Source organism: Erithacus rubecula, assembly GCF_903797595.1.
Source record: "Erithacus rubecula genome assembly, chromosome: 8".
NCBI lineage: Eukaryota > Metazoa > Chordata > Aves > Passeriformes > Muscicapidae > Erithacus > Erithacus rubecula.
In genome coordinates this window covers 26,174,510-26,200,645 of record NC_136659.1, presented here as the reverse complement: position 1 = coordinate 26,200,645, position 26,136 = coordinate 26,174,510, and the positions used below count along the sequence as shown (strand labels likewise).

The 26,136-nt window shown below is 44.2% G+C and overlaps 1 protein-coding gene across 13 annotated transcripts in view; it reads left to right on the top strand.

Moving 5' to 3' along the window:
- The window catches only part of CLASP1 (cytoplasmic linker associated protein 1), a 166,603-nt gene that overhangs the window by 26,289 nt on the left and 114,178 nt on the right, over positions 1–26,136 (top strand). For all 13 annotated transcript variants that reach the window (XM_079310496.1, XM_079310489.1, XM_079310491.1 and 10 more), the window contains 6 exons: positions 16,847–16,925; positions 17,139–17,242; positions 17,697–17,788; positions 17,874–17,949; positions 20,490–20,587; positions 21,842–21,909. In XM_079310496.1, the coding sequence (XP_079166622.1) occupies positions 16,847–16,925; positions 17,139–17,242; positions 17,697–17,788; positions 17,874–17,949; positions 20,490–20,587; positions 21,842–21,909 (517 nt within the window). The remainder of the gene's footprint in view (positions 1–16,846; positions 16,926–17,138; positions 17,243–17,696; positions 17,789–17,873; positions 17,950–20,489; positions 20,588–21,841; positions 21,910–26,136) is intronic.

The window sequence follows — 26,136 nt, the reverse complement described above, 5'->3', positions numbered from 1 at the left end:
CTTTGTGCCTGTTTTGAATCTCTGCTGTTCAGTGCTCATTTTTGGAACAGTTGCATACCTATGAGATGAATCTTGTTTTTTCCTTTTATCTAGCATCAAAAGATTAAAAGGAAACTTGAAAAGAAGCATACCTGCTTTTATTTGACTTGCACAGTTAATTTTCTCCTTAATGCTGTGAGCTTCAACTTGCTGCTGAGAGCAAGTTTGTGCACATGCACCAGGAGTCTGCAAGAGGAGAGTCACAGGGAGATCAATGTTCAGTTCCTGGGGAGCTGTGGATTCCCTGTTTCCTTAGGCTCTTCTGTTAGTGGTGAGCAGTAGGTGATCTGTCTGCACTGTGGACAGGTGAGCCTCCTGTCAGTCTTTGTCATTTCCTAGGCCTGCTGGGTCTCAGGCTGTGGTGGTGGCCCATGCTTTGTGTAGTGCCATCTTTCAGTGGGGGCTGTGTTTGTCCAGAGCATTTGGGTTGGGGCATGGACTCCTTCAATAGACATAATGCTATTTGATGCCTGATGTCTAAAGCTTTCACTGGAACTAGTCTGTATAAAAGTTCCTGAAAGTCCTGCTTGTTATGAGGAACCTCCCTGCTTCTCCCCTGATCTTGCAAGATCTGATTTAGAAATACTTAATGCATGTTTTTGCTACATATACTGTTAATACTTGGTTTGGAGGTTCAGTGTTCTTCTGATTGGCATAATTAATGATATACATATTCTGAAAATCTTTGATGCTGGATCAAAAGAAAATTAAATTATTTTGGAAGAATGAGATTAATGTAATTTTTAAATTCTGTAGTGCATTTCATCTGAAAGTATCTGGAATTACTTTTCAGACCAGCAAAATGGCTAAGTCCATCAGTGAAGCCTGCTGCTCTTACCTGCCTGAACAACAGACATGGCATAAATGTGTTGCTTTCTGTCAAGGGGATTTGACTGGTTTAAATATTGATGCTATGTTCTTAATCACCAGGCATTAAGGCAGAGATTGTATTTGGTTCCTAGTTCACAGGTAGAATAGTGAGGCAATACTACAGGGAAAAAAAAAGCTTGGCTCTGGGGGCACATTGGTGCTCTGCCCACCATAGCTCTGGCAGTCTGAGGCTTTTGCTTACCAGACTGTTCTGGAGCTTCCATGGGCTGCTCTGGTGTGACTGAGCACAGAACCTGGTGTGCAGTACTGTCACAGGGAGAGGGACAGAACCAGTGTTAGGAATGTGCTTGTACCAGGCATGGTGGGAGGGAGACCCACTCTGACTGCATGGCTGAAATAGGCTGCTAGGCAAGGTGACTCCATAGTGAAGAGGAAATCCCTGGATATTTTTCACACCCTTAATTTTCTGCCTTATGTTTCTATGAATCTGTAAGTCACTCCCCAAAGTGTGGAGGCTACTCCACAAATTCCTGTTGAGAAGGATTCCTTCACTGTGTGGAAGGGAGTCTGGGTGAGTTGCTTGCAGCCTTGGCCCCTTCTGTGTGAAAACGTCATTAAACTACTGCTGGTGGGTTTTGTGTGTGTCAAAGAGTACAATTACAATTTAAAGACCATCTGTCTGGGTTGCTGAGTGGTGATCAGCTGAGTGGGAACTGGTTTTCTGCTGGTGTAAAAGTTTGCTGGGAAGGCAATTGCCCTTGCAGGGATTAGCTCCAGGGGAAAAGGTGTTTTCTCTCTTGCTGCAATATGCAGGTGTTCTAGCTAATGCCACATGCAGATGCTTCTTGTCCCAGATTAACAATGCTTTGTTCCCCCAGGTCTCAAGGAGAGAGAAGTGTATTGACAGGATTCAGTTGCTTAGTCTGGTGTTTGCCCAGTTCCTCAAACCACCACAGTGAATTCACTTGGGAGCCACGGGAAGGGCTCAGTTGCTGCTGAGCTGGCAGCTCTAGCAGCCGGTAATTGCAATTGTGCCTCCAGTATTTTGGGCTCTTGGGAAATGACTAGAGGGCTGAACCGTGCCATTCTCCCCTTCCCAAGCATATTGTATAGTCCAGGTTGGAAAGAAGAAAACTTCTCTTGCAGATCTTTGTCAGCCAACCTCTACTGCTGTGTGGATTTTGTTTGGTGTCAGTAAGAGGAGGGTGATAGTGAAGAGTGGTTAATTAAGAGGCTGCTATTGACTCAGCTTGCAGCAAACCCTTTTCCCTCCACTGGGTACTGAGGCTGTAAAAGGTGGTGGTGATAAAAGCCAAGTTTGCAAACCACAGGTCTGCACCACAACCAAGCTCTTCTGTGTAGGGAGCCAGAAGCAGTCCAGTGTATTTGCAGGTGGCTCATGAGATGACGCTTTAGAGAGCTTGCAGACAGCAGCAGAGTTTTTGGGCTTGTTTCTGTCCTGCTTGCTAGTGTTTGCAGTCCAGCAAGGAGATGCACTCCCTGCCTGTAGAAAGTCATGTTCTGCTTGAAGCCTGCAAGAGGGGACACAGTTGCAGCAGTGTCTCTGCACTCAGTGCAGAGTGCCTCACGTGGAAGCTGGTTGCTCATTTTGTTCATCTATGTTCAGGTGAACACTCTGGAGAAAATTTGTTGAAGGGTTTCAGAGTTGAATATTAATTTTTACGAAATCCTACAATTTTCCAAGGATCCTGCAGAAAAAAAGGATGGATATGGTTTGAGTTTCAGACATAGGAAAGGGAGCCTAAGGTTCAGCATAGCCTTTATATATTTCATTATTTTACATTCATCTTGATTAAAGCCAGTATTGGAGAGTTTTATTAACCAGGGTGTCAACCTTACCCTGGGGAGTAACTTTTATTAGCCAGTTACTAAGTAATTACCCATTATTTATTAGTGTAGTGTATTTCTACAGAGGATTGCTAATAAGAGTCTATCACTCTGCCTTTTATTGTTCATAAAGGATGCTTACTAACTAATAACTTACATTGCTGATAATATGTTTCTAATGGCAAGGAGGAAATTTTGAGGCTTTGCAGGTATTGTAATATCAGGGACTCCAGGAAATAGTCAGATCCAGTTTATTGTTCACAGAAGACAAATGAACATACCCGGATGTCTTCTGTCAGATGTTTATCCAACCTATGCTTAAAATACATCCTTTGAAGATTTCAGTCTCCTGAATTAGTCTGCCCCAGTGCCCCTCTGCTCTGCAGGTTTAATTTTCTCTCTAGCTAATCTAAGAGGATTTCTCTTTATCCTTCTCCTGGAGGATGTGGGAAAAGATGATCACCACCTTTGTTCAAGTCCATGCTAGCAAAATCTCTTCAATGTGGCTTTCACTACAATTGTTAATGTATGCCAAATGAGGCTGGTGGTTTGTGCCTTGTTCTGCAGTGTGTTGGCAGAGCTTTGTGCTGCTGGATCTGGTGGGATTCTGGGAGGAGGGCACACCACTCTTCATCCCAGAAAGGTGCTAAATAATTAAAGGTAGAGGAGAACAGAACTTCTCTGCCTTGTAGGTAGATGTGCTCAAAGGCAAAGGGCTTGCACAAGCCTCCTTTTCATTGAAGGGTCATGTGTCCTTGGAAGTGTAATATCTTCATTATTTAATGAAGATCTAAAGGTATCTTTAGCCATTTTATGGTAGGTCCTCTGGTTTCCAGCTCCAGTTCTGTAGCAGTGTCATTAACAAAGAGCTGGGGGGAGATGTGGGATGAAGCTTTAAAGGAATTGTCGTGGGCAGAGATAGTTTTTGTAATCTCTAGAAAGGCACAGCATGTGGCAGGGAAAAGAGCAGATGGGGTGATGTGCAGCTACAGTCATACCAAGGAGACACTGTTGTGAGGCTTTCATGCTGTAGCAGACAAGTGGGTCACAGTATTGATATGTCACTCTGACTGAGAACTTCAGCTGTGATCAAAATTGTGATGATGTGAATTTAGGGCATTTCTGGGAAGGGGACCTGTAGAAGAGGTAGTGTTGATCTTTGTGCATGGAGAATTTTGCCCTTGGAGACAGAGGGTTCAAGTCAGACTGCTGTGGATGAACTTTCATGTACAGCCTGAAAAGCAACAGTGGAGAAGAGAAATGGTCTTGGAGGCTGCAGCAGGAATGTCCTGTACAAGTCACCTGGGCTGTAGTTTCCCTTGGTGGTCACCATGCTTACAGATGTACATGATGTACATGGCAGAAGTGATGGGTGGTAATGGTGCTTTGGTTTGTGACTGTCTATTTAATGCTCATAGTCTTTGCTGTCCATCCCCTGTGGAGCTCCCTTTTTGGTATTCCTGGTTAGCTTTGCAGCCTGAGGAAGAGTGTGCCTCTCACGTGCACTGCAGTGTGCTGCTGTAGTGAGGGCTTGCAAGAAGCAAGCAATGCCTCTTAGGCTTGCCCCAGAAGAAGTTCCTGAGCTGCTATTATGCCAGCAGAAAACGGGTTTGACTTGTGCTGCTCTCCTCTAACTTGGTGAGGAGGGAGAGCTGTGTCTCAGCTCCCTGCTGAGCATGGCTGGTGTTGGGTTTGCTCTTTGCTCTTGTGGCTGTGAGGCAGCTGTGGCCAGACCCACATCACCTGAGTGGGGGAAGAGGCCCTGACCACAGGCTTGGGAGACCCATCCTACCTCTGCTACAGCTGTTTTGTGGTGCTCAGAGTCAACTGGGAGTGCACCAGTTCCTTTATGGAAAGTCAGAATTTCTTGAAGTTCTTGCAGAAGCAGTTTATGCTGGAACTGTGCTGTTTGTCTGCATGCTGCTTTGTACAGATGAAAGGCACAATAAAACCAGTGCTGGTGTTGATTGGTGTTATATGCCTTCTCAGACACTCCTAAGGAGGGATTTGGGATTGCTTCCCATTGGGATTGCTTCCTGGGACCTTGTATTTCTTGTTGGAGAGAAGTGATAGAAGGGAGGTGTTAATGCTGCCATTATCTTGACTCCTAGTCCTAATTATCTAGTGATTAAGAAGAACTTTATGGAAAAATAATGTAACTGCATTAACCCATCTTGCAAAATAAATTTTTCACTATCTTGGATTATTTAACGAGTCACTTAAAGAAACCATCAGAGCCCATGTAAGGTCAGCACATAATTGGGCAACTCTTTAAAGAGCATGTGATCTCCCTAGTAGACTAAATTGGTTTAGCAGCTAAAAAATCTGTTTCTGGAATTGTTTTTACCCTACCTAATAGAATTTAGGTGACTTCTTAATTTAGGGGACTCTAAATTAAGTCATCAAAAGGAGAGAAATTTTGCAGTAATGGCTGGCTTCCCTGTCCTGTTTCTGGAGAGAATGCGAATGCAGACAACTGGCTCAAGGTTCTGGTTTTGTTCTAGTCTGATGGGTCAGAATCTGGCCTGTAGCTAATCCAAATTCCTTACTTTTGGTTGATCAAAATGTCAAGATACAGCAGAAATTACTGCAGGGCCTGTGTATCTCTTGAAGGTTTTTTGTTTTTGTTTTTTTTAAAAGAAAGTTAATAAAGAATCTGTGCATTGTTTCCGTGTTGCTTTGTGGTTGTGGCATCTTCTTTGATGTATGAATTCAGAGACAAGGAACAGAATGTATATGTGCACACTCAAATTCCCAGTCCTTTGAAAGATGGAGGAGAAATCTCTTTAAATGGTGATGTAAGCATATGAGTAGGTCTGCATGGATTTTTTTTCCTGCATCTATAGATCTTAGGCTGAACTACATTTGTTACTGGACTGCATGCTGGCACAGTCCCAACACTGCAGGCAGATGTATATGAAGAAGCCAAATATTACTTCTTTCCAGCATACAGTACTGCTAGACCTCAGTGTGACAAGTTTATGATAGTAATGCTCTGCAGTTCCAGATGAGGATATGAACACTCATGAAAAACACTGCCTTGTATTTCCTGTCTTGGTGTGGTGCAGGAAAGAAAGTGCTATTAACCTACAGGAGGAAAAGGATGAAGGGCAATAATAGGCATAACTGTAGCTGCATCTGCCTCAGTTTGTGGTGTTGATTTTGTGGAAGATTTAGCAACTTATCTGCTTGACTTCTCTTACAATGTCTGTTCTTAAGAAAAAGCAGCCACTTGATCTCTAACCCGTACTACAAGCACTGTTATCTGGAAAGCATATTCTGTTTCTTTGTGTTATCCTTGGGCACTGTCATATTTTAAATCCTCTAAATTATGTTTTCTAGCCTGACATAGTTACTATCTGTGAAACTCAATCTTCTATTCAGCTAAAATAGCCTCTGTGCCATAAGACTGCAAGAGACTTGCCTGCAGCAATCCCTCCTCCTTCCTGAATCACATTCACTGACACACTGATAGAAATACAGTAATTGAAGCCTATTGCTGTGTGACTTTGAAGTTTTTACTTTTATCAGATGATGTCAAGTTAAAAACTCCTAGATAAATGAACCAAAGCCCAGTGCCATTTCTTTGCTGAAAAGAATGTATCAATTCCTGCTATGAGTGGCAGTATTTTACCTTGATGTGTGTATCTTACTCCCTGATTCATGTTGCAGATTCTTTATTAACTGGGTGAAGCACTGTTGAAGTCCGAGATTGTTGTGGGTCAGATCGTGTAGCTGGAGTCTTTGGGGGCTACAAGTTGTCACCTGGCTTATATTACTGTACATAGAGAAGGATTAAAAACATAAATAAGTTTTTCTGTTTCACAGTCTGTCAGCAGGGTCTTAGAGGTGGTGACAAAGAAGCTCATTAAACCTGTTTTTGGGTTGACAGGGCTGCTTCTAACTAGCATATAGAAAACTGCTGCAGGTTTTAATGAACAAATGAAGTCAGTTACAGCTGAAGACCTGTATGTTAAGAATCAAGTAAAACAAAACATTCCAGAAATGTGGCCTGGCTGATTTAATTTGAGCACTGGGGTGGAGATGGTGTTGAACTAATTGGCTTTGGAAACAACTTCTCACCTGAATTTATTGGTGAGGCCCATTCTACACTAAAAGTAAAGAGTCACTGTTTCATTTAACTCGGTTTGGAATGTGCAGTAAGGCTGACTGGGATGGGAGGAAGCAGTCAGGCATCCTTTTCATGTCAGGTTAACAATGGCACACTGTCACATCCAGCATTCTGTCTGTTTTGTTCAGAATTCACAAGACATCAGGTTTTGGAGTTCTAAGAGTGACCATGCTTTCCCCTCTGTGTGAAAGTTGTTGCTTTGTTTAAAACAAAAAATAAAAGTAATGGGACATTTCAGTTTGGAATAGGTGTCTCAAAGGAAATAAACCACTTTTGAAGTTACAGGAGCAGGAAGGTGTATATAATTTTCAACCTGTAAGAATAAAAAGAGTTGAAATGATGCAGAATGAAAAGTTTTCCAAAATATGGAGGGCACTTTTTTAGAGTTGCAGTTCTATCTGGGTGATGCATATTTCAGTTAGGGCTAGCATCTAATTTGTGTTTTAGAAATTTGCATCAAGCCTCCCTTAAAATCTCTTGGAGACAAAAATAAGTTAATCCACCTTTGTATGTGTGATGACCACAGGAGACAGCCTAGTCTCAAGCAGTTTTTTTTTCTTGGCAAATTGCAATTATTTCTGTATTTCTTCCATAACACCTATTTTATGGAAACATCTAGAAAATTGTTGTTCCCTTTTTTCTCTGAAGTGAAGTGTGACTCAAAGTCTGCAGGTTGCATTTTCTCTTCTTCAAAATTCCTTTTCAGTGTTGCTTCAAGGTTTTGTGGTGTCGGGGCACAAAATCTCCTTCCTCCCCCTGAAACATGGCACAGTACCTTTTACTGAATTATATTAAATTAAGTTTCTGCATTTTATAAAGATATGCTGTTCTATTAACTGCTTGCATGATTATACAGTATATCCTGTCCAGCAGAAAGCAAGAAGTCTGATCTTATTAGCAAGTGTCCAGTGAGAATAAACCTCTGAGAAAATAACAGAATTACAAAACAAGGCATCAGTCTTCTAAAATCATGAAGAAAATGGTTATTTAAACACTTGATTCAACTTAGCCATTGTTACATTGGAAATAAAAGTTGTGAAGGAGAAAAATGCAGTGAAAGCATTGTGAAAGCTGAGCAGAGCCTGTGCAGGAGGCACCTGCCTGGTCTGACTGAGCTCCCCCCGGGCTGTCAGCTCTTTGTGTACCTGTGCTGAACCCTGACTGCCTTCTTTTGTTACACTTACAGCCTCTGTTCCTCTGATCTGTTTCAGTTCTAAAGAGTTCTGTTTAAGATAATTAATCCAAGAACTAATGATTTAGTTGAACACTTAATTAATACCTCCTTGTATTAATCCACAAGAATTTGTGGAAACCTCTTAACGTGACTGATGCTTGTTTGTGTAGCTGTGGCACTAGAGCATTGATAGGAGCTATTAGCCTGACTTGTTTAAATGTGTTTCTAGAGCTGGATTTAGAAGCCAAGATGTATGTGGTTTGTCCCTATAATTTTCCAATTGGTTTTCCACTTGTGCTGTCAGCTGCTCAGATGGCTTGTTCTTTTCCCTTAGCAAAATGCTGGCTCCCTCAAGCAGTGTGGGATGCAGAATTCCCTTCTCTTCCCTTGTTTGTGGTTGATTTTTTTTTTGGGGGGGGGGTTTGTTTTGGTTTGGCTGAGGGTTTTTTTTCTGTTTTTGATTTATTGGGGGGGGTGGGAATATGGTTGTTTGTTTCTTTGGTTTTTGTTTTTAAAATGCTTGCAGTTGAACAGGTCTGGAGACTGGTTTGCTTCAGCCACAGGAGCAGACATGGAGCAGGCACTGCTTGAGCTGTCTTAGCAGTGTCAGCCCATCCATGTGTCCCAAGCTGAATCCTGAGCCAGTGATTTCCAGGCTGTCCACCCTGCTCTGCTGTGGCTGGGCTTCCTTGGGTGCCATTTTCAGGAGTTTTTCATAGCTGTGAGTTTCCAACATAACTACAGTAGCCAGTAAAATCTCTCCAGGCAGGTTTTGTTGAAGAGTTGTCCCATGGTGAGTACTATAACCTCTCTCAGATCTGGAATGTCAGGTGAGTTGGTTCATGAGGAGTAGTTTTTTTATGGAATTGGGTTTTACAGAGAGTTTATTAGAAAAGCCACAAGAACATAGCTGAGCCACAGTGGGACTGCACAGCACTTGCACATGGTGTTTCCTCTAGAGCAGTTGTGCAGACATTGCCAAGGCAAGAAAATTACCCTTGATGTGTGCAGGCATCCCAGACCCTGGATACTTGTGGATAGGTGTGGATAGCCTGAGATTGCAAAGCTTTTTTGGGTTCCTGACTGCATGCCAGGCACCCATGTGGCCCAAGGGTGTGCCCTGATTTAGATGCATTGTGCTTCACTATGCTGTCATGTAATTGAGTATCTGTTGGACACGACTAAAAAGGCGTCTGTTTTCAGTCTGAGGGAGGAAAACAGATGTTTTATTCTCTTGTGAGAGCTCACAGTGATGCATCAGCTGTTGCTCCAGATCTCAATGATGACAGCCAAAAAGGCAAAAGGAAATACACACAGGTCAAAAGGAGTTGAGGAGATCAACATTAAATAATTTCTATTTCCTTTGTGCTGCATGACATGTGGGGTTTGGTTCTGAAGCATGTGGAAAGCATTATCTTCTAAGCTTTTAAACGGACAGGGACAGAATATTTTTTCATTGATTTTCTAGACCAGAGAGATCAAAGTCTTGGAAGAAATATAATTGCCAAAAGTTAGAAGATATTGAAAATGATGCCTGACTTGATCAGGAACTGTGCTAAGAGCTGGATGTAAGACATAGTTGCAAGAGGCATGCATGGGCTACAGAGTGGTTGAAGCTGCCGAGCCAGAAGCTGTGTAAGAAGGTCTGCAGAGTGCTAGGCCTGGGCCAGTGGTGTAACCACTCAAAAATCCCTGAGCCTTGCAGGGTCACACAGCAGCTCAAGCAGAGAGTGTCCAGCTTGCAGATGGGCACTGGTACATATCTGCTGATGTGAGATTTGGTTCCACCTGCATAGGCATGCTCAGGTGAGCAGGTCAGCACTGGGACTTTTCTGTGTTCTTGTGGCACTGTTTTTGTAGGGTCCTGATTTTAGCTGGAGTTTAGCTTCTGTGTTCTTGTGGCACTGTTTTTGTAGGGTCCTGGTTTTAGCTGGAATATAGCACTGATGCTGACTAAGCCTCTGAAAGTTTTCCCTTTAAGTTGTTTGACGTGAATTGACAGCCAGCAATTAAGAGTAGCTTGGGGAGGAAGTAAGAGGGAATGGCAAAAGAAGAAACTGGTGTAGTCAACAGCTTAGGCAGTAGTTCTGTCTTTACTGACCTTACTGAACAGTAAGCTGTTGGAAGCATCAAGTTGTATGGGCTGTGCTACATCTTGTGGCTGCTGTAGATGTTGGCTTAGATGTAGCTCAGCTGCACTCCTCACTGGTGTAGGAAAGACTGGGAGGTGTTTTAACCCATGCCTTTAAGGGTTAGCCTCTGGGCTTTCTCCCACATGGGTCAGAAAGAATATGAACAGGATTCTGGCTGAAGTGGTGCCTTCCTGTTGAATTCCTTCTTCCCATCTCTCACCCCTTTCTCTACTTGGCACCCATCTCTTCACTCTCCTGGGCTGTTGTGTCTTTCTGTGGCTGATAAAGGCATCTTGAACCTTTCTTCTTTTCTGAATGGAGTTCTCCACTGTTGTACCATTAAGCTGTGCTGATTGTGTCTGGAGACACTTTTCAAAGGCGTAGGACATGTGTACATGCTGAGCAGGCAGTCTGTCTGTGCAGGGTGGGAGGTGATGTGAAAGCTCTAGGTCTTAGGGTGTTTCCAGAATTTTACAAAGACTGGCTACTGAAAATGTTATTGCATTTTTAATTGTGTGTGTTCCTTTCTTCCAAACGAGGCAAGAACAAAGCTTCATTAACTACAATCTAGCAAGAGCTGTCATCATCTAGCAAGTTTCCTACACAATTCGGTTGCTGCTCACTCCTCACCACCGTGGCTGCTCTGCCTCCCTGATTGAGCCCCAGCTTTCTTCACATTGCCAGCAGCTGGTGGGGCTTTGCTGTGTCTGCACCACTTTGGTGCCCTCCTCTTGAGGCTGTCCATGCATCCTGTCATCATTGCATTGCACTATTGCTGTTCCTCATAAAAGCTGGTGTTGAATGGTGTAATCTAGCAGTGCAGATGTTCAGAAGCTTGGGAACTAGTGATCAAGGGGTGTATCTGGATATTTGAACATCCTCACAGTTGTTGCTAGACTTTGTTGGCCCTAAGGGAACAGAAGATTGTTGGTGATTATCTGCTAGGTTGTCTGCTTGCCTTGCTTTTTTTTCCAGATGCTGTCTAAACCCTCAGAAACACTTCTGTTCCAATTTTAAAATGTGTTGACCTTTTCAATTCGTGTAGTGTTAGAGATGGAGTTGGGGTCAGTGCTTCTAGGAGCTTTTGAGGTGCTCCAGCTAATATGGTTCTGCCTGCAGGCAGATTCCCAGTGTGAGTTCTCAGTTGCTTTGTGCACTGTAGCAGCATTTAGCTGCTAATGGAGGGGAAAGTAATGTTACTAGGTAAAGCAGCCTAGTCTGTTAATAAGGTACATTGCTGTGCTGGAAATTGATTAGTTGCCATAATGAAGGCTTTCTGTTTTCCTACAAAAAACAAAACAGGGCAATGCAATGTTCTTTTTATTTTCCTTGCCATATTATTTTTGCTTTTCTGTAATAGCCCTCATTGTATGAGGCTTCATTGTGCCTTGAGCTCTGAGATGCAACTAGTTAGCAAAGCTACAAGGAAGCTGTGGTCCTGATCACAGCTGATCTCAGGGCAAGATCTCATCAGTGCTCATAGAGTTATATTAATTTTTCCTTCCTGGCTGGGGATCTGGCTGTAAGTGTAAATGCTCAGCTGGGGGCAGTGGAAATGTACAGAATAGTGGCAGTGTTTGTGACTAAGACATTTAACTGCTTTGTGTGAGGAACCAAAGGCAATAGCAGTTGGTAGTGCTAGTAGTAGGTAGTAGGTGTTTTGTTTTGGTGTTGTTTCATGTGAAGACACTGAGCATTGGGTGCTGCCAGGCAGGTATCCATAGCTGTAAGGTGCTGCATAAGCAGAGCCACCTTTCTGAAACAATGGTGCTGCTGCTGTTTTTCATCAGTTTGGGGCAATTGGGATGTGAAAGTGTCACCTAAATTGTAACTCTGCTTTCAACTGCAAAGTCTCCTGTTGTATTACCATGAGTGCTGCTTCCCTGGAGACTTAGCAGACTGTAGTTTCTGTCAGTGGTGATTTATCTGCTGTGCTGTCTGGAGTTCTGACCTTGCTCAGGGTAGAAAAGCCTCCTGTACTCTACAGCAGTGATTTTGCAATTTGTGCTTCCCTCCATCTCCTTTGGAGAGAGCCCAGTGTCTTCTCCTCATCATACACAACCACTCAAGGACCAGTTCAGAATCTTTGAAAAACAGGGTGAATTACTTATTCTTTGGAACTTCCCCCTTCAGTTCCCCTGAGTAGAGGCAGGGTAGGGAGCAGTGTGACTGAGGGCTGACTTGGTCCCTCTTTCACCTGGGACATACCTGTCAGCTCTTCTGCAAGCAGATGTCTGCATTTCAGGGAGATCATGTTCTTCTAAGCATCACTGTTTGTGGAATTTTTGTAGTGATAACAACACTGTGCTCTGTGGTGCATTTTCTTTAAATTGCTTTGAATTTCTCATGAGTTCTACCAAATCTCTAGCTTTTCAATCAAGAGACAACTGAGGGGATTTGTTGGCTTTTTTACTGGATCCAGAAGATCATTATTGGAATTTTTTGCTTTTGCACAGGAAAGGTGCCCTTGTGTCCTAACAGTAGTGGTAAAAATACATCTCTGTAGTGATCATTTCTGACAATTCTTTTTTCATATTGAGATTTAGAAGTTTTGTCTTCCATTTCCAATCTCTTCTCCAAAAAACCTCTCAGACTTCAAAGTGAAGTAGCTAAGCTGTGTCACCAGTGGTGGCAATCAGCATGAAGCAAGCTGGTGTCACAGCTGCTGTAGAATCTCCCTCTGGCATTCCCATTTTGGTCTCAAGCTGCCAGGCGTGGAAGGTTCAGGAGGAGGCCAGCAGTGAATATGTGTGGATGTACTGCTCAGCCCACTGCAGTTTCCCTGCAAAGATGGGGGATGAGGGTTCCTGCAGCCATCACCACATCCCTGCTCTGGTGTCCTGTGGTGAGTGGAGGGAAGGGCTTGTCTCTCTTCCCCTCTCCCCTCAGTTTGTCCAGGCCATCAGGGTAGCCTGAGGCTCATTCACTCTGGTCACTTTGTGCTCAATCAGCTGTTGCTGGATTGTGCAGCTTCTTTACCCTTTTATGGGAGTATGTTTAGGTGTGTCTTGTTTTAAACTGAATGGATTTATTTGTCTGCCGTGCTTGGTGACCGTGTACTGCTGGAGCAGATCTGTGGGCTGTCTGCTCTCTGATATGGGGAGCTGCCTGCAAGTCTTTCAACACCACCCAGATATTAAAGGACAGATGCTTTGTTTTTGTTGACCTCTTGAAAAAAAAAAAAAAAAAAAGTATTGTCTGTACTGGAAAGGCTGTGTTGCATCCTGGGAATTAACAAGAGACTTCTTTACTGGGAGAGATGACCTGGCATTTGGAGAGAGGCAGGAGAAGGGTTTGCTGACAGCCCCTGGCGCCTACAGAAAGTGCTCTGAGACAAGACAAAGCAGCAGCAGATGCCAAATGAGCTGAATACTGGGTGGCACAACTTGCTTTATTGACTCTCTTGGGGAACCTCAGGAGTCAAATGAGCAGAAGCAGACCCTCAGGCCGAGGGCTGTCCCTCTAATTCAGAGATCATTCTTTTGGGGGCCTGTGTAAATAGGAGGCTAAAAGATCTGTGCTGATGTAGAGGCCTGTAATAGCTCTGTAACTATCAGCATTGCAGCATTATCTGGAATTTTGGATGGAGAGCTGCCCTTCCTGTGCTTGGCATGGAGCTGTGTCTGCCAGCTGGCTTCCCTGGGGAGAGGCCTGGGCTAGGATCTCAGCAGTGGGGTGGCTGCTGACAGGGCTCACCGCTGCTCCTGAGCTTCCTCCTGGACCTTGCTGTTCGTTCATTCAGGCAGAGCTCCAGTGACTGCTCCAGCAGTGAATGGGTGGGCTCTTCAGTGCTGTCAGTCCGATGCAGCCAGGGCTGGAATTCAATTAATTCTTTGTTCATGTGCCAGCCATGCCCTCGGTTGTCTGTTATCTGTCTGTAGCGGATCTGTTGACTCTGTCAATCCATACGTGATTGCTACTTTCTGCCTCTGACCTTCTGAGATAGGTGTGACATTGGGGTTGATAAATGAATCCAGCCTAGTAGGGAATAGCATTTGCTCACCCCAGTTGCTGTTTCCTCAATAGCTGTCCAAGCACCACTGTAATAATTGTCCTTAAAAACAACAGCAAAAAGTCGTGCAAGGCTCATCCTCCTGGTTTTATCCTGGGGTTGACCTGCAGGGTATGTTTGCACTGTGCATGTGTTTCCTTTCATGTTTGAGCGATGAGTTCCCCTCACTCCTCCTGGCTTGCAGGCAGTTTGAAGAAGAGATGGATTCCTTCCTCTCCCGGGATCGAACTTATCCCTGGGGCACATCTCTGTAATTGCAGGCAGCACACTTATCTCCGTGCAGAATGCTGCGGTGATGGGACTCTGATCAGACAGCTGTGAATGGTGGCTGGCACTCAGCCCCATTGACTTTCCCTGAAAGCATCTCTCCACTGATGAGGATCTGGAGCCCAGGCTCTTGCTGGGGCTGTGCTGCCGGACCCCAGGCGGGAGCGGGCAGACACAGGCAGCCATCGGCCTTGGGGCGTTTGTCAGCGGTGGATTAAATCCAGCCTGCGAGATGAATGTGAAAATGAAACAGCATAATAAAAGCACGAGGAAAATTCTCCTTTGGTATATGAATAAATGATGTTGAATTAAAAATTGACACTGTTGAAGAGTCTGTTACTGTGAGGGGAGAAGACTGCAGGAGCTCTTTGGGAAGGTGAAGTTGTATGTTGGAGAAGTTAGGAGTCAGAGGTTTGTATTTAGGAAGGCTTTTTTCCATAGGAGACTTGGCATTGAGTAATAGGCTGTTTCCCCTGCCGTACCACGCGTAGTTCCCTGGGTGTTACGGAGCCGCATTCGGAGTGAATCCCTGTGCCGAGCTGAGGGCTGTGGACTGGCAGCGGCGCGGAGCGGCACCGCGGGAGCCCCGCACGGGCTCTGTCTGTTTGACGGAGGGGGAAGGGATAACGGGAGCGGGGCCGGGCGGCGGGGCCGGCAGACCCGGGAGCGGGGCCAGGAGCTCGCAGCGCCGCACGGCTCCGCACGGCGCCGGGGGTGCCCGATGGGGCTCGGGGCGAGCGTAGTTGAGGACGCGCCGCGCACACGCCGCGGTGCGAGGTTCCAAAAATTGCGCCACGCACGGGGCGGGCGCTGCTGTGTTGTTTAAGGCGTTAGCAGGGCTGCTCTCGCCATTCGCTCATTGAGCAGCCGCGCAACCCCCAGATAAGGACGGTTGGCGGCCGCTGGGGCGCGCCGGCCGTAGGGGAGCGCGAACCTCGTCCAGCTCCCGGCGAGGAGCGGCGCGCCCCCGGCCCGCCCGCTGCCCGACGCCCGGCACGGGGGCGCGCACCGCGCGGGGTCCGGCGCGCCCGGACCGCTCCGGGCCGGGTTTGAGCCCTGTGGCGGCGGCGCTACCCGGAGTGCTCCGCGCCGGCCGGGCGCTGATTTGCATAGAGGGCGGGGCCTCCGCGCGGCGGCAGCGGGGACGGAGCGCGCCCTCTGCCGAGCGGCCGCGGCGCTGCGGGGCACGGCCCAGCGAGCGCTCGGTGAGGCGCGGCTGCGGGGCGTGAACAGCGGGACGGTGTGTGCCGGGACAGCCCGAGACCGCAGCGTGCGTGCAGAGAGTACAGCCGTGTGCCTGTGCGCCTGCCTGCGTGCACAGAGTACGAACACATGGATGTGCGACAGTACAATAGAACGGCGAGTACAGCCGTGTGCCTGTGTGTGTACGCACCTGCCTGAATGCACAGGGAGTGCAAACACATGAATGTGAGACAGAACAATAGAATAGCGAGTACAGCCGTGTGCCTGTGTGCCTGCACACCTGCCTGAATGCACAGGGTGTATGAACATATGAATGTGCGACAGAACAATAGAATATCCTGAGCTGGAAGTGACTCACAAGGATCATCAGCTGCAATTCCTGGCTCTTGTACAGGACAACCCCAACAATCCCATATGTGCCTGAGAGCCTTGTCCAAACACTCCTTGAGCTCTGGCAGGCTTGGGGCTGTGACGGCTGCCCTGGTTGTTTGTGTATATGTGTACACTTGTGTGTATGTAGAGGGAGCATGGATATGCCTATATATGTGTGTATGTGTACACTTGTGTGTATGTAGAGGGAGCATGGATATGCCTATATATGTGTATATATGTACACTTGTATGTATGTACAGGGAGCATGGATATGCCTATATATGTGTACACTTGTGTGTATGTAGAGGAATCTGGGCTGTGTTGGCACATACCTGTAGCCTGGCTGTCCCTAACACTTGCAGCCATAATTCATCTCGGTGCTTATCCAAAAACTTGGGGAGAAATGTCTTGTACTAGCATAATCATGACATATAGGGTTTTGAGAAGTATCTCACATACAGGCTACACAGTATATTCAGCATGTGATATACCTTTTTCTAGTAAGTAAGCATAGTTAATAGAGCAGGTTTTCTGATCTACAACCTGTCATGAAGCTTCTGTCAAACTAGGTGTCTTTCTTTTGTCTTAAAGTGTTATATCTTAAAGTGTTTGGTTTAATTTCTGCTAATAAACAATTAAGTAACTCTCAGTGCGTACAATTTTCTAATTATAATTGTAATAATTGCAATTAATTAGAAATTCTAGGTACAGCAAATACCTAAATGGTTTATGCACATGGTTTGTGTACCTTGAATGTCTATACATATGGATTTAGCATTAAGCAGCAATCACAGGTGCAGTGCACTCTGAATTCATGGCCTGTTCTGTACCTGCAGGTGGTTCTCCTGGGGATTGACATCATCTCTGCACTTGTGTCCCGCTTGCAAGATCGCTTCAAGGCCCAGATTGGCACAGGTGAGGGGTCTCTGTGAGTGTCACCATCACCCTGCCAGCACCTGCACTGGCTGCTGGACTCAGAGCTGTCTTTCTTCCCAGGAGAGCACTTGTGAGGCTCTGCTGAAGGGCAGCAGGGCCAGTGCCTCCATTGGGCTCTGGGTGGATCAGCAGAGGGGCTCTGTCACTCTTTTTTTCCTCAGGGATTTGAATGTTTCTGTTTTCTTTCCTTAGTGCTGCCAAGTTTACTTGATAGGCTGGGAGATTCTAAGGACTCTGTGAGGGAGCAGGATCAGACCTTGCTGCTGAAAATCATGGAACAAGCTGCTAACCCTCAGGTAAGTTCAACAGCCCTCCACAGCATGAGTGCCTGGCTGTGTAAAAGAAAGGAAACCCTTTTGCTGTCAGAAGGTTTTCTCTGCCATTTTTCTGTCTGAAATGACTTCATCTCCCTACACCTTGTTATAAGATATTTGCTTCATGGGAGTGTGTAATTGGATTTCCCAAGGATGGGATGGGTATATGTCAAAGAGTTATTGTTCCAGGGTTTTGGAAGGTACTTGCTTTCTGTAAGTATGAGTGTTGTTTTAGGTAGGGAGGAGTTACTGTGAAGTCAGCACAAAACAAAGAATTAGTCAGATCTAAAAGTATCTTGCTCCTTTTTGTCCTGTTCTGCTTGAATGGGTGTAAAGCCTTATATTTGAGCTCCAGAGGTGGTGTGGTGTGTGTCTGCTGGAAGACAGAATGTGTTCCTTACCCCATCTCATTTTTTCTCTTTCCTGTCTGCTGCAGTACGTGTGGGACAGGATGCTGGGAGGATTCAAACACAAGAATTTTCGGACAAGAGAAGGGATTTGCCTCTGCCTTATCGCAACTCTCAATGCGTAAGTCAGAATTTCTGCAAAGCTGTGTTTTGTACATGAGCCTGCTCTGTGATTCATAATGCTGATTTTTGTTCTTTATTCCCAGATCTGGAGCTCAGAGTTTAACACTGAGTAAGATAGTGCCACATATATGTAACTTACTTGGAGATCCAAACAGCCAGGTGAGCTTTTGCTGTGAGTCACATCTAAAGGTTGTGCTGGTTGCCTTGTTGTTAAATGAGCTAATTGTGCTGCTGGTGGTGAGCTCTGAACAATGCTGTGCAGAACACAGAACCCTTGGCTGGTTTTGGAGAGGTGTGATTTGAAGTATGTCCAAACCAGCATATGAGTTACTCCTGAGTAAGGGTTCAACATGAATCTGCAGGTGAGATGAACAGAAGATGGAAACCTCCTGTGCCTCAGAGCCTGAATACAGGGGAGGCTGCAGGGATCCCTCTGGGCTCAGGGCAGCACCCCTCACCTTCAGAGAGGAACCAGTTTGGGCAGGGAGGACAAATGGGGCCACTCAGAGAGCCTGGCCAAGTGCACTGCCAGAAGTTGGACAGGCAGTTTCTGAATAGGGGGTGAGGGCAATCTTACCAGGACCTTTAATCAGTGATGTAACCCAAATGAAAATACAAGTGGAATAAAATCTCCTAAGTGCTTTTTGTGTTGTTTGGACAAAGATACAAGTATGTGGGGTTAGTGGGAAGAGGGAGGTGGAGAAGTAGTGTTCAAACTCATGTAATGTGTACTGACAGTTTTTGAATAACGCTGTTGGTTGTTGTGCCAGCATGGGTGACACATCTGTGATCCAGGTCTGGAGAGGGTGTCCAGCTGGAGAATGGGTTTATGTTTGCTGTGGAGAGTTACATTACTGTGTAGCTGTCAGGGCCTGCCCTTGCTAAGAGGAGAACTGAGAGTGAAAACACTGGCCCCTCACTTGCTGCTTGTGCCAGTGCAGGATGGGTAAGCCCATTACTCCAAGAAATTGAGTGTTTAGGGTCCTCTGTAGTTCTGAGCTGGGACTAAGCTCCAAGGAAATCCTGGGTTTAGGGCTTGGGCTTGTTAAACACACAGGTGTCTTGGTCCTGCTATAGGTGAGCTGTTGATGAATTGGGAAGCTGAGGACACTGAGGCATTTTCTCTTTGCTCTGCCTCTTCCTTGTGTCTGGCAGGCTCATTGTCCTGTAATCCAGCTGCAGGGGGAAACAAGGCTGATCTCTGTCCCTTCCTCCCGAGTCTGGTTCCTCATCCCCAGAAAGCCTGTGCCTGAATTGGTCAGACAGAAATACTGTGGCAGTGGCTCTGGGTGCAGCAGTGCCTGCCCTGGGCCAGGGGCTGGTGCTGGGCTCCACTGCAGCTGCTGCTGCCTCCTGAGCTCTGGGAGATGTGCTGGGCTTGGTCACTGCTGCCCTCTCTTGGAGAGAGGACTGAGAAACAGTTCCAGGCCAAGTCCAGGTTTTTTTTCCTTTTGTTGTGGATGTGGAAGCTGTTCTATTAGAGCCCTTTTCAGAAACAGTTCTTTTGTGGTTTTCAGGTGATCCAGTTGAGTAACCCAGTGTGCATCTGATGTGACAACAGTACTTAAACTCTGGTCATTTTCTCAAAAATAAAATTACTGAAGCTTTGTTATTGCTGTGGTAGACTAAACCAAGTATAATGGTGGGGGCTCCTTGCCATTCTCCTTGGGATTTACAATCCTGCAGCTGTGCCTCTGCTTAACTGTGCACACAGAGGCAGTTCTTGCTCTGCACAGACTGGGTTGGTGTCTGTGTCCCCAGAAACTGGGGCACCAAGGAGTCCCCACAGGCTGCTGTGCCTGTGTTGGTAGCAGATGGGGCTGATGGGCAGGAGAGGCAGGAGCACTGGGTAAAGGCTGGTGTGAGTGAGGAGGGGTTTGGAGGCTGGCAGGGACCTGCCAAGGATGTTCAGGAGGATGGGGTGAGTCGTGTTAGAGTTTTCTTTGACCAGGAGGCAGGGTATTTGTGCCTGCCCTTTGTCTCCCACCTATAGGCAATTCTAGCTTGTGTCCTCAGGATGTTCCATGTCTGGTCCTGGGGGTGTGGGGTAGCTGCTGGGCCATCTTCTGAAAGCAGGAGTGCACAGCTCTATAGGTGTTTCTGTAGGCAGAGTTTGTTTACCTTCTCTGCCTGCTGTGCCTAGTGGAGGAAGGATTTAAGTACAGAAAGGTGACACTTTAATCAGATTTATGTCTCTTCTGCTGGCTGAAGGGAAGGATGTGCTCAGCAGTTTCTTGCAAATCAGTTTGGAAAACATGTAAAATTCATGGTGACTCAGGTGATTGATTACTCCTCCCTGTTTTGCTATCAACATAGAAATGTAAGTTTTTAAGACAGCATTAAAAATCAGTTTATTTTATAATATGCCAATAATATAAGGTCTGTTTGTGTCTCTATCCTTTTTCATCCAGTAAATGTACTCATTGTACACAATGGGAGGAGTTTGGCAAAGGCAGCCAAGCTCCTTCTGCAGGAAACATTTCATCTTACACCTTCACTGGCTTTTCTATTTAATTACCCACTGATACTATTAACATGTCAAAGGGCAGGGTTGGAAGCTCCTTCATGAACTCTGGCAATGTGTATAGTGGCAAGTGTTGTTGCTGAGAAATAAACAAATTTAGTTTTCTGAGGACTTATTAGGGATTTCTTAATTGAAATTGGAAAGATGATTGATTTCTCTCATCTCTCACATCCAGGTTCGAGATGCAGCAATAAACAGCCTTGTGGAAATTTACAGACATGTTGGTGAACGTGTAAGGGCTGATCTCAGCAAAAAAGGATTACCCCAGTCTCGGTAAGCTGAGAATGTCCTTAGCTCCTCACTATTTTTGGGCTGCCTTTTATTCCCTTCCTTCCTTCAGAAGACTTCAGGAACTCATGATTGAACCTTTTCCTGGGATCATTGCTTCATTTTTTATTTTTAATCTGATAAACATTCAGATTTACTTCATCCTGTACGTTTGCCCAGGTATGCCACATCATCTTTGGAAAGCCACAAAAATTATAAATGTTTAGTTAACTGATTTAATATTAAGAGAATTAATATTTTTCCTGTATGTTCTGCATATATAGAGAGGAGACACTTCAGAGTAGCTTGTATTTATGCAACTTAGGCTGTCATAAACAAGAAAAACCCACAAACAAAATGATCAATTTCATATAATAAAGTAATAATAGTTTAAAATGACAAAAAGCAACCAAGCCCGTGTCAGAACCAAAGCCATGCCCTTCTGCCATTTCAGGTGTGTTAGGAGGCTGCTCTGCATCTTGCCTCCAGGGCTCAGGGCAGAGCATGGTTAGACCTGAGGATGGAGTAGATGGCAGCTGGTCAGTGCTCAGAGGGAAGAGGTGGTTTTAGAGTTGGAGTACATGCAGGTGGAGGCAGCACTGTTGCCTCTTGTTCTCCAGTGGAAACATCTGCTCCCACAACGTGCCTTAAAGTAATAAACTCACTGGGAAGGAATGATGAGATGTGATAAGGATCTTCTGCTTGGCTGGACCTGTGACATAAATGGGAAGGTATCAGGGCCAAAGACTAATGTTGTGTCAAGTTGGTTTTTAGGGGTGTGTTTTGTGGTATTTCTGCAAATAGTTAAGATAAAGTGTTGATGAACTGGAAGTGCATCTACAATTAGCTGTATCACATCTTTGGTAATGCAGTATTTTCAGTTATATCTCAGATTTTCTTTTTAACTGTTGTGTGTTGATGTTGGTTTTTAAAATTTTAAAATAACTTCCTTGCAGTGACATTTTCTGCTGACATTTTTGACAATGCTGCAAATGACCTGAGTGCAGCCAAGTCTGTTCTATTGCAGCATAAGATGTTAGAATTTGGCTGCCCAGGAAAGAGGTGGAATCACCATCCCTGGAAGTGTTCAAAATCCATGTGGGTATGGCATTTGAGGACATGGTTTAGTAGTAAACACAGTGGTGCTGGGATAAAGGTTGAACTTGATGGTCTTAGAGATCTTTTCCAACCTTAGTGATTTTATGATTCTAATATTCCTAAAATTTAAATTAATAGTGTATTTCTTTAACTTTCTAACAGGTTGAATGTAATTTTTACAAAATTCGATGAGGTCCAAAAATCTGGAAACATGGTTCAGACTTCAGTTGGTGAGTATCCATACTTGTATCTCTTTTTGGTGCTTTTAGCAATTTTCAGTTGGTGAGGCATTCAAATGGATATACAGCAAACATTCTGTTAGGAGAAGCAAGTATGGTGATTGCTCAGAAATACACACAGTGCTTTTGCAACAAATAAAATGGATGTTTAGTTTGTCTGCTGTCTTTTTGTAGTATCAGAAGAAGGAAGCCTAAGTTTTGAGAAGAGGAGGTGGTGCTGTATCTGTTTTCTTCTTCCTCTTGAGTTACATTATGGAAATACACTCCCATTCTCCAGTCCATGTGCATGTAAATTGTTCATGAAGTAAATTAAATAGTAATTTCAGAGAATAATTGCATTTTCAGTGTAATTCCCTAAGAGACACAGAGAATGTACATAATAATGCAGCAGTGTTCTGTTTAAAGCTCATGTTTGTATTTTGCAGTTTCTAAGTGTCCTGGAGTTCCTCCTAAATCTGTCCCAAACCAGAACACTAAGTTTGCTTATTTTGTATGTTTAGGATACAAATAGCCAAAGACCTTTATCAGAGCCTTAGTTTTGTCTGCCTTGTCTGAGGCTGGTATTGTGCTTACTGTAGTAAGAAGTATTTATTACTGTGTTTATAGATAAGCTCATGAGCTAGGAAGTAATTTTAATAGGTATTACACCTTGTTTAACAATAGATCTTTGTGAGAATTCTTGGTGAGGAAATGGATCTTTCTTCTGACAGTTGAGTAGGGCAGATGAAGAACCTGAGTTCAGCACTGTGGGTTCCTGTCAAGCTCACACCCTCTGCAAGGCCAGGAGCAGGGAAGATGATGTCCCAGTCATTCCCATTCTCTCTTGGAAGTCAAGAGAGCAAAGAGGTGTTTTCTCTTTTCAATAGCAAAAAAATGCCTTTTTCACTTCTGGGCACCATTCTTCTTGCCATAACCATTTTATAACACAGTAAGCTTCATCCCTGCAGACACAAAATCAACTGGTCTGAAAATCTTGAAGTTATAGTTTGGATTATTCAGAAATGTGATGTATTGTCTTGTATGTTTGAGAATGATGAAAATCTATCACAGATTTCTCTGTGATGGAATGGGTTAAAATTACACTTTTGCATATTATGAGAGTGTTTTGTCTGTACAGGTGGATGAAGCTTACAGGGCTAAAAAAGTGCAGCTGAGAAACAAATGTCCTTGGTTTTTTTTAACAAGTGGGAGGGGTAGTAAATATTTAATCCCTTAGCAAACTTGTCTAGGTTCCCAACTTCCAGTTGATTTCTCTGAAACCCTTGCTCAAACTGAAATAGATCTACTGCTGATTCAACTTCCTTGCTTTCCACTTGGCTAGGCTAAGGTGGAATTTTTGTCTTGCTAGCAGTGGAATAGAATGGGCTTTTAAAAAAAGCAAAAGCAATTTGATGCATCATTGTCCTATGTAGATTGCTGTTCTTTGGTGTTTCTAGGAGGCAAACTTGTGATCTGAGATGTATTGCTATATCTAAAGCATTGGTGTGTATCAGATCTTCTACTTTTAGGCTTCATTAAAAATTATTTTTTCTTTTATACCCCTTTGTCACTGTTTCAGTGGATGATTTACCATTTTAGTGTATTGAGGTCCTGAGATTTTATGATCCCCATCTTCTGTCCTTGACTCCATGGACAGGCTTTCAGTACTTCCTAACACAAGTACTCCTGTATTCTTTCTTCACTCTGATTTTCTGATGTCTCACTGTTCTTACCTGTGCTGTGGCAGGATGCAGTCCCTGGAGTCTGTGTGTGTGGTAGGATTTATCCTCAGTAGAATCTGCTGTATGAACAGTGAGACAAAAATGCAGCCTGGGGAAAAAGGGAGGGTGAAGGAGTGTTAAGGGTCAAAGACACCAAAGCCTTGGATCTCCTATGCTGCAAGAACCTTTCCATCTTCCCTAGAAATGAAAATGTCTATAGTTGCAGAATTAAAATAGTTCTCATTTGTGAAGTTAGTAATGATAGCATTACTTATTAACATCTTTTGTGTGTGTTTGAGGGGAGGGTTCAGTTTCCCTTGGTGCCATAGGCTCGTTTGTTGCTTCTTCCTTGCCCTCCAAGCACAAATACAGCGTTACATGCTCGTGCTATCTCACGTGTCAACAGCTCTGTGCAACTTCCAGTTTATCTTTTTGAGGTTGTGTAAGCCAGCAAAAGGAGGCTTATCTTCACCCACAGTCACAAGCTAATTGTGCCCTGTGAAAGACAAGCTAAATTTGTCAGGTTTCTTGTGTCCCTGCCACTTTCTGAGCAAAGGTGACACTTTCAACAGTTGTCAGAATCACCAGGGAGGATGGTGATAGATATTGCACATGCAAAAGATTTGCCTTTCTCAGGAAATAGTGGGAATAGCTCAGTCTTGTTAACCCTTTGGGTCTGGCAGAGTGGTTGGATTGGTGACTGGGTGAATGTGCTTCTCTTGTGGGTAACCAAGAGCAGGCTGAAAGGCCACCCATAACTGAGAGCCAGAGTTGTGCTAATCACAACAAGACTTCAAAGTGGTTGTCAAACCTCTTATTGCAGAGCACAGTGGCTCTGGGAAGTTGGGACAGCAGCTGTGGCTTCTAGAATGGTGGAACACAGTAGGAACTGGTCTCTTGGCTCTGAGGCTGCTGTTTGGGATACCAGTTAACTCTACCAGCTCACAGGATCCAAGTAAAGGAAAGAATTGCAGGAAGGTATATCAGGATTACTTTGGATATTACTGAGTTGCTCTAACTTGTTAAAGGTTTCATATCTAGTGGTTCCCAAGACACAAATGAACAGAAATCTCAGACTACTAGAAAAGTTGCTTAAAATAATAGGATGTGTTCTTAACCCAAAGAAGAAATCTAATGAATCAACTCTAATCAGACTGAATTTCAAGTCTTTGAAAATAATTCATGTTTTGTTTTTGCTTATCTTTCAGTACTGTAGTCCATTAGTGCTTGTTTGAGTTTATCTTGAATTGTTTGGGGTTTTTTTGGCTCAGCTATGTTTTTATCATTTAGTAACACAAGAGTCAAATGCATAGTGGGGTGGGGGAAGTTTGCATAGTAATCTGAGGTGTTTCATTAAGTTGGAGGAGGTTTTGGCATGCCCAAGTATGCTGCTTGTTGCTAAGCTACCAGCAGCCCTTACAGCTAGAATATGAAGTTAAAATCCATGCTGGATTTCTCGATGATTCTCAGTGCATCTCTGTTTTGTTATTTGGCATATAATTAGTCAGCCTCTTGAAGCAAAAATTATAGTTTTTCTCCCTTTGGGCTTTCAGCAAGCTAATTATTTTCTGTGTAACTGCTTTTGCTAATTATGCAGATGCCTTATTCCCCTGGGACAAATACATTTTCAGCATGAAAGAGCCAGTAATTGCCAGCTAGTCAGCTGCTGTCTTTGAGTGGCATTGTGTGATGATCTGTAGTTGGATGTGATATAGAGAGTCCAAGAAATTGGTATTATCTGGAAGGACCTTAACATAAACTGTATATATTTTCCACGGATTTGAGTTGACTTTGAATCACACTAGGACTCCAGAAGAGTTTATAATCAAGTTTCCATACAGATTAAGAATAAAATAAATTATCTACTGAAAAATACAGAAATCAATGACCCAAACCAAAGCTATTTGCCCCTAAAATGTTTGTGTGGTTTTTATGCTTTTGATCATTGTATTATATCTAGTATTATATTCTTTGATGTGAACCTTTATGTTTTTTATGTAAGTGACACAGTTTTTGGGAGATGCATTTATATTTATGCATGAAGGGCTATTGTGGTGGTGTTCCTGTGTTCAAGGAGGGCATTAAACTTTCTTGTTGATGTTGACTTTTGACTCAGAAGGGCAAGATAAAGGGATTGTTGAGGTGGTAGTGCTCTTGGGCTAGAAGGAAATCAAAGCAGGAGATCTTAAAACCAGAATTCTGGAACTGAGATCTCTCCCTCCCCCGTGGAGTAAGATGAGGGGTGGATGCAATTTTGGTAGCTGACTGCATGAGCGAGTTAATTAAAACAAGTGCTAAAATAAAAGATGTGATAATTTCAGGTACTGAAAACCTATGAAGGGGGAGCAATGCTATTTTTCAGTAGCACTACTTCTATATTTGGGAGGATATTAAGACAAATATCTATTTACTAAATGAATTCTGTTTGTGAAGTGGAGAACTTGGAGTTAAATAGATGAAAACTGGAGCTATTTTAGCTTCTTATGTTTTGCTGGTAATAAAGCCGAGTCATTGGAAA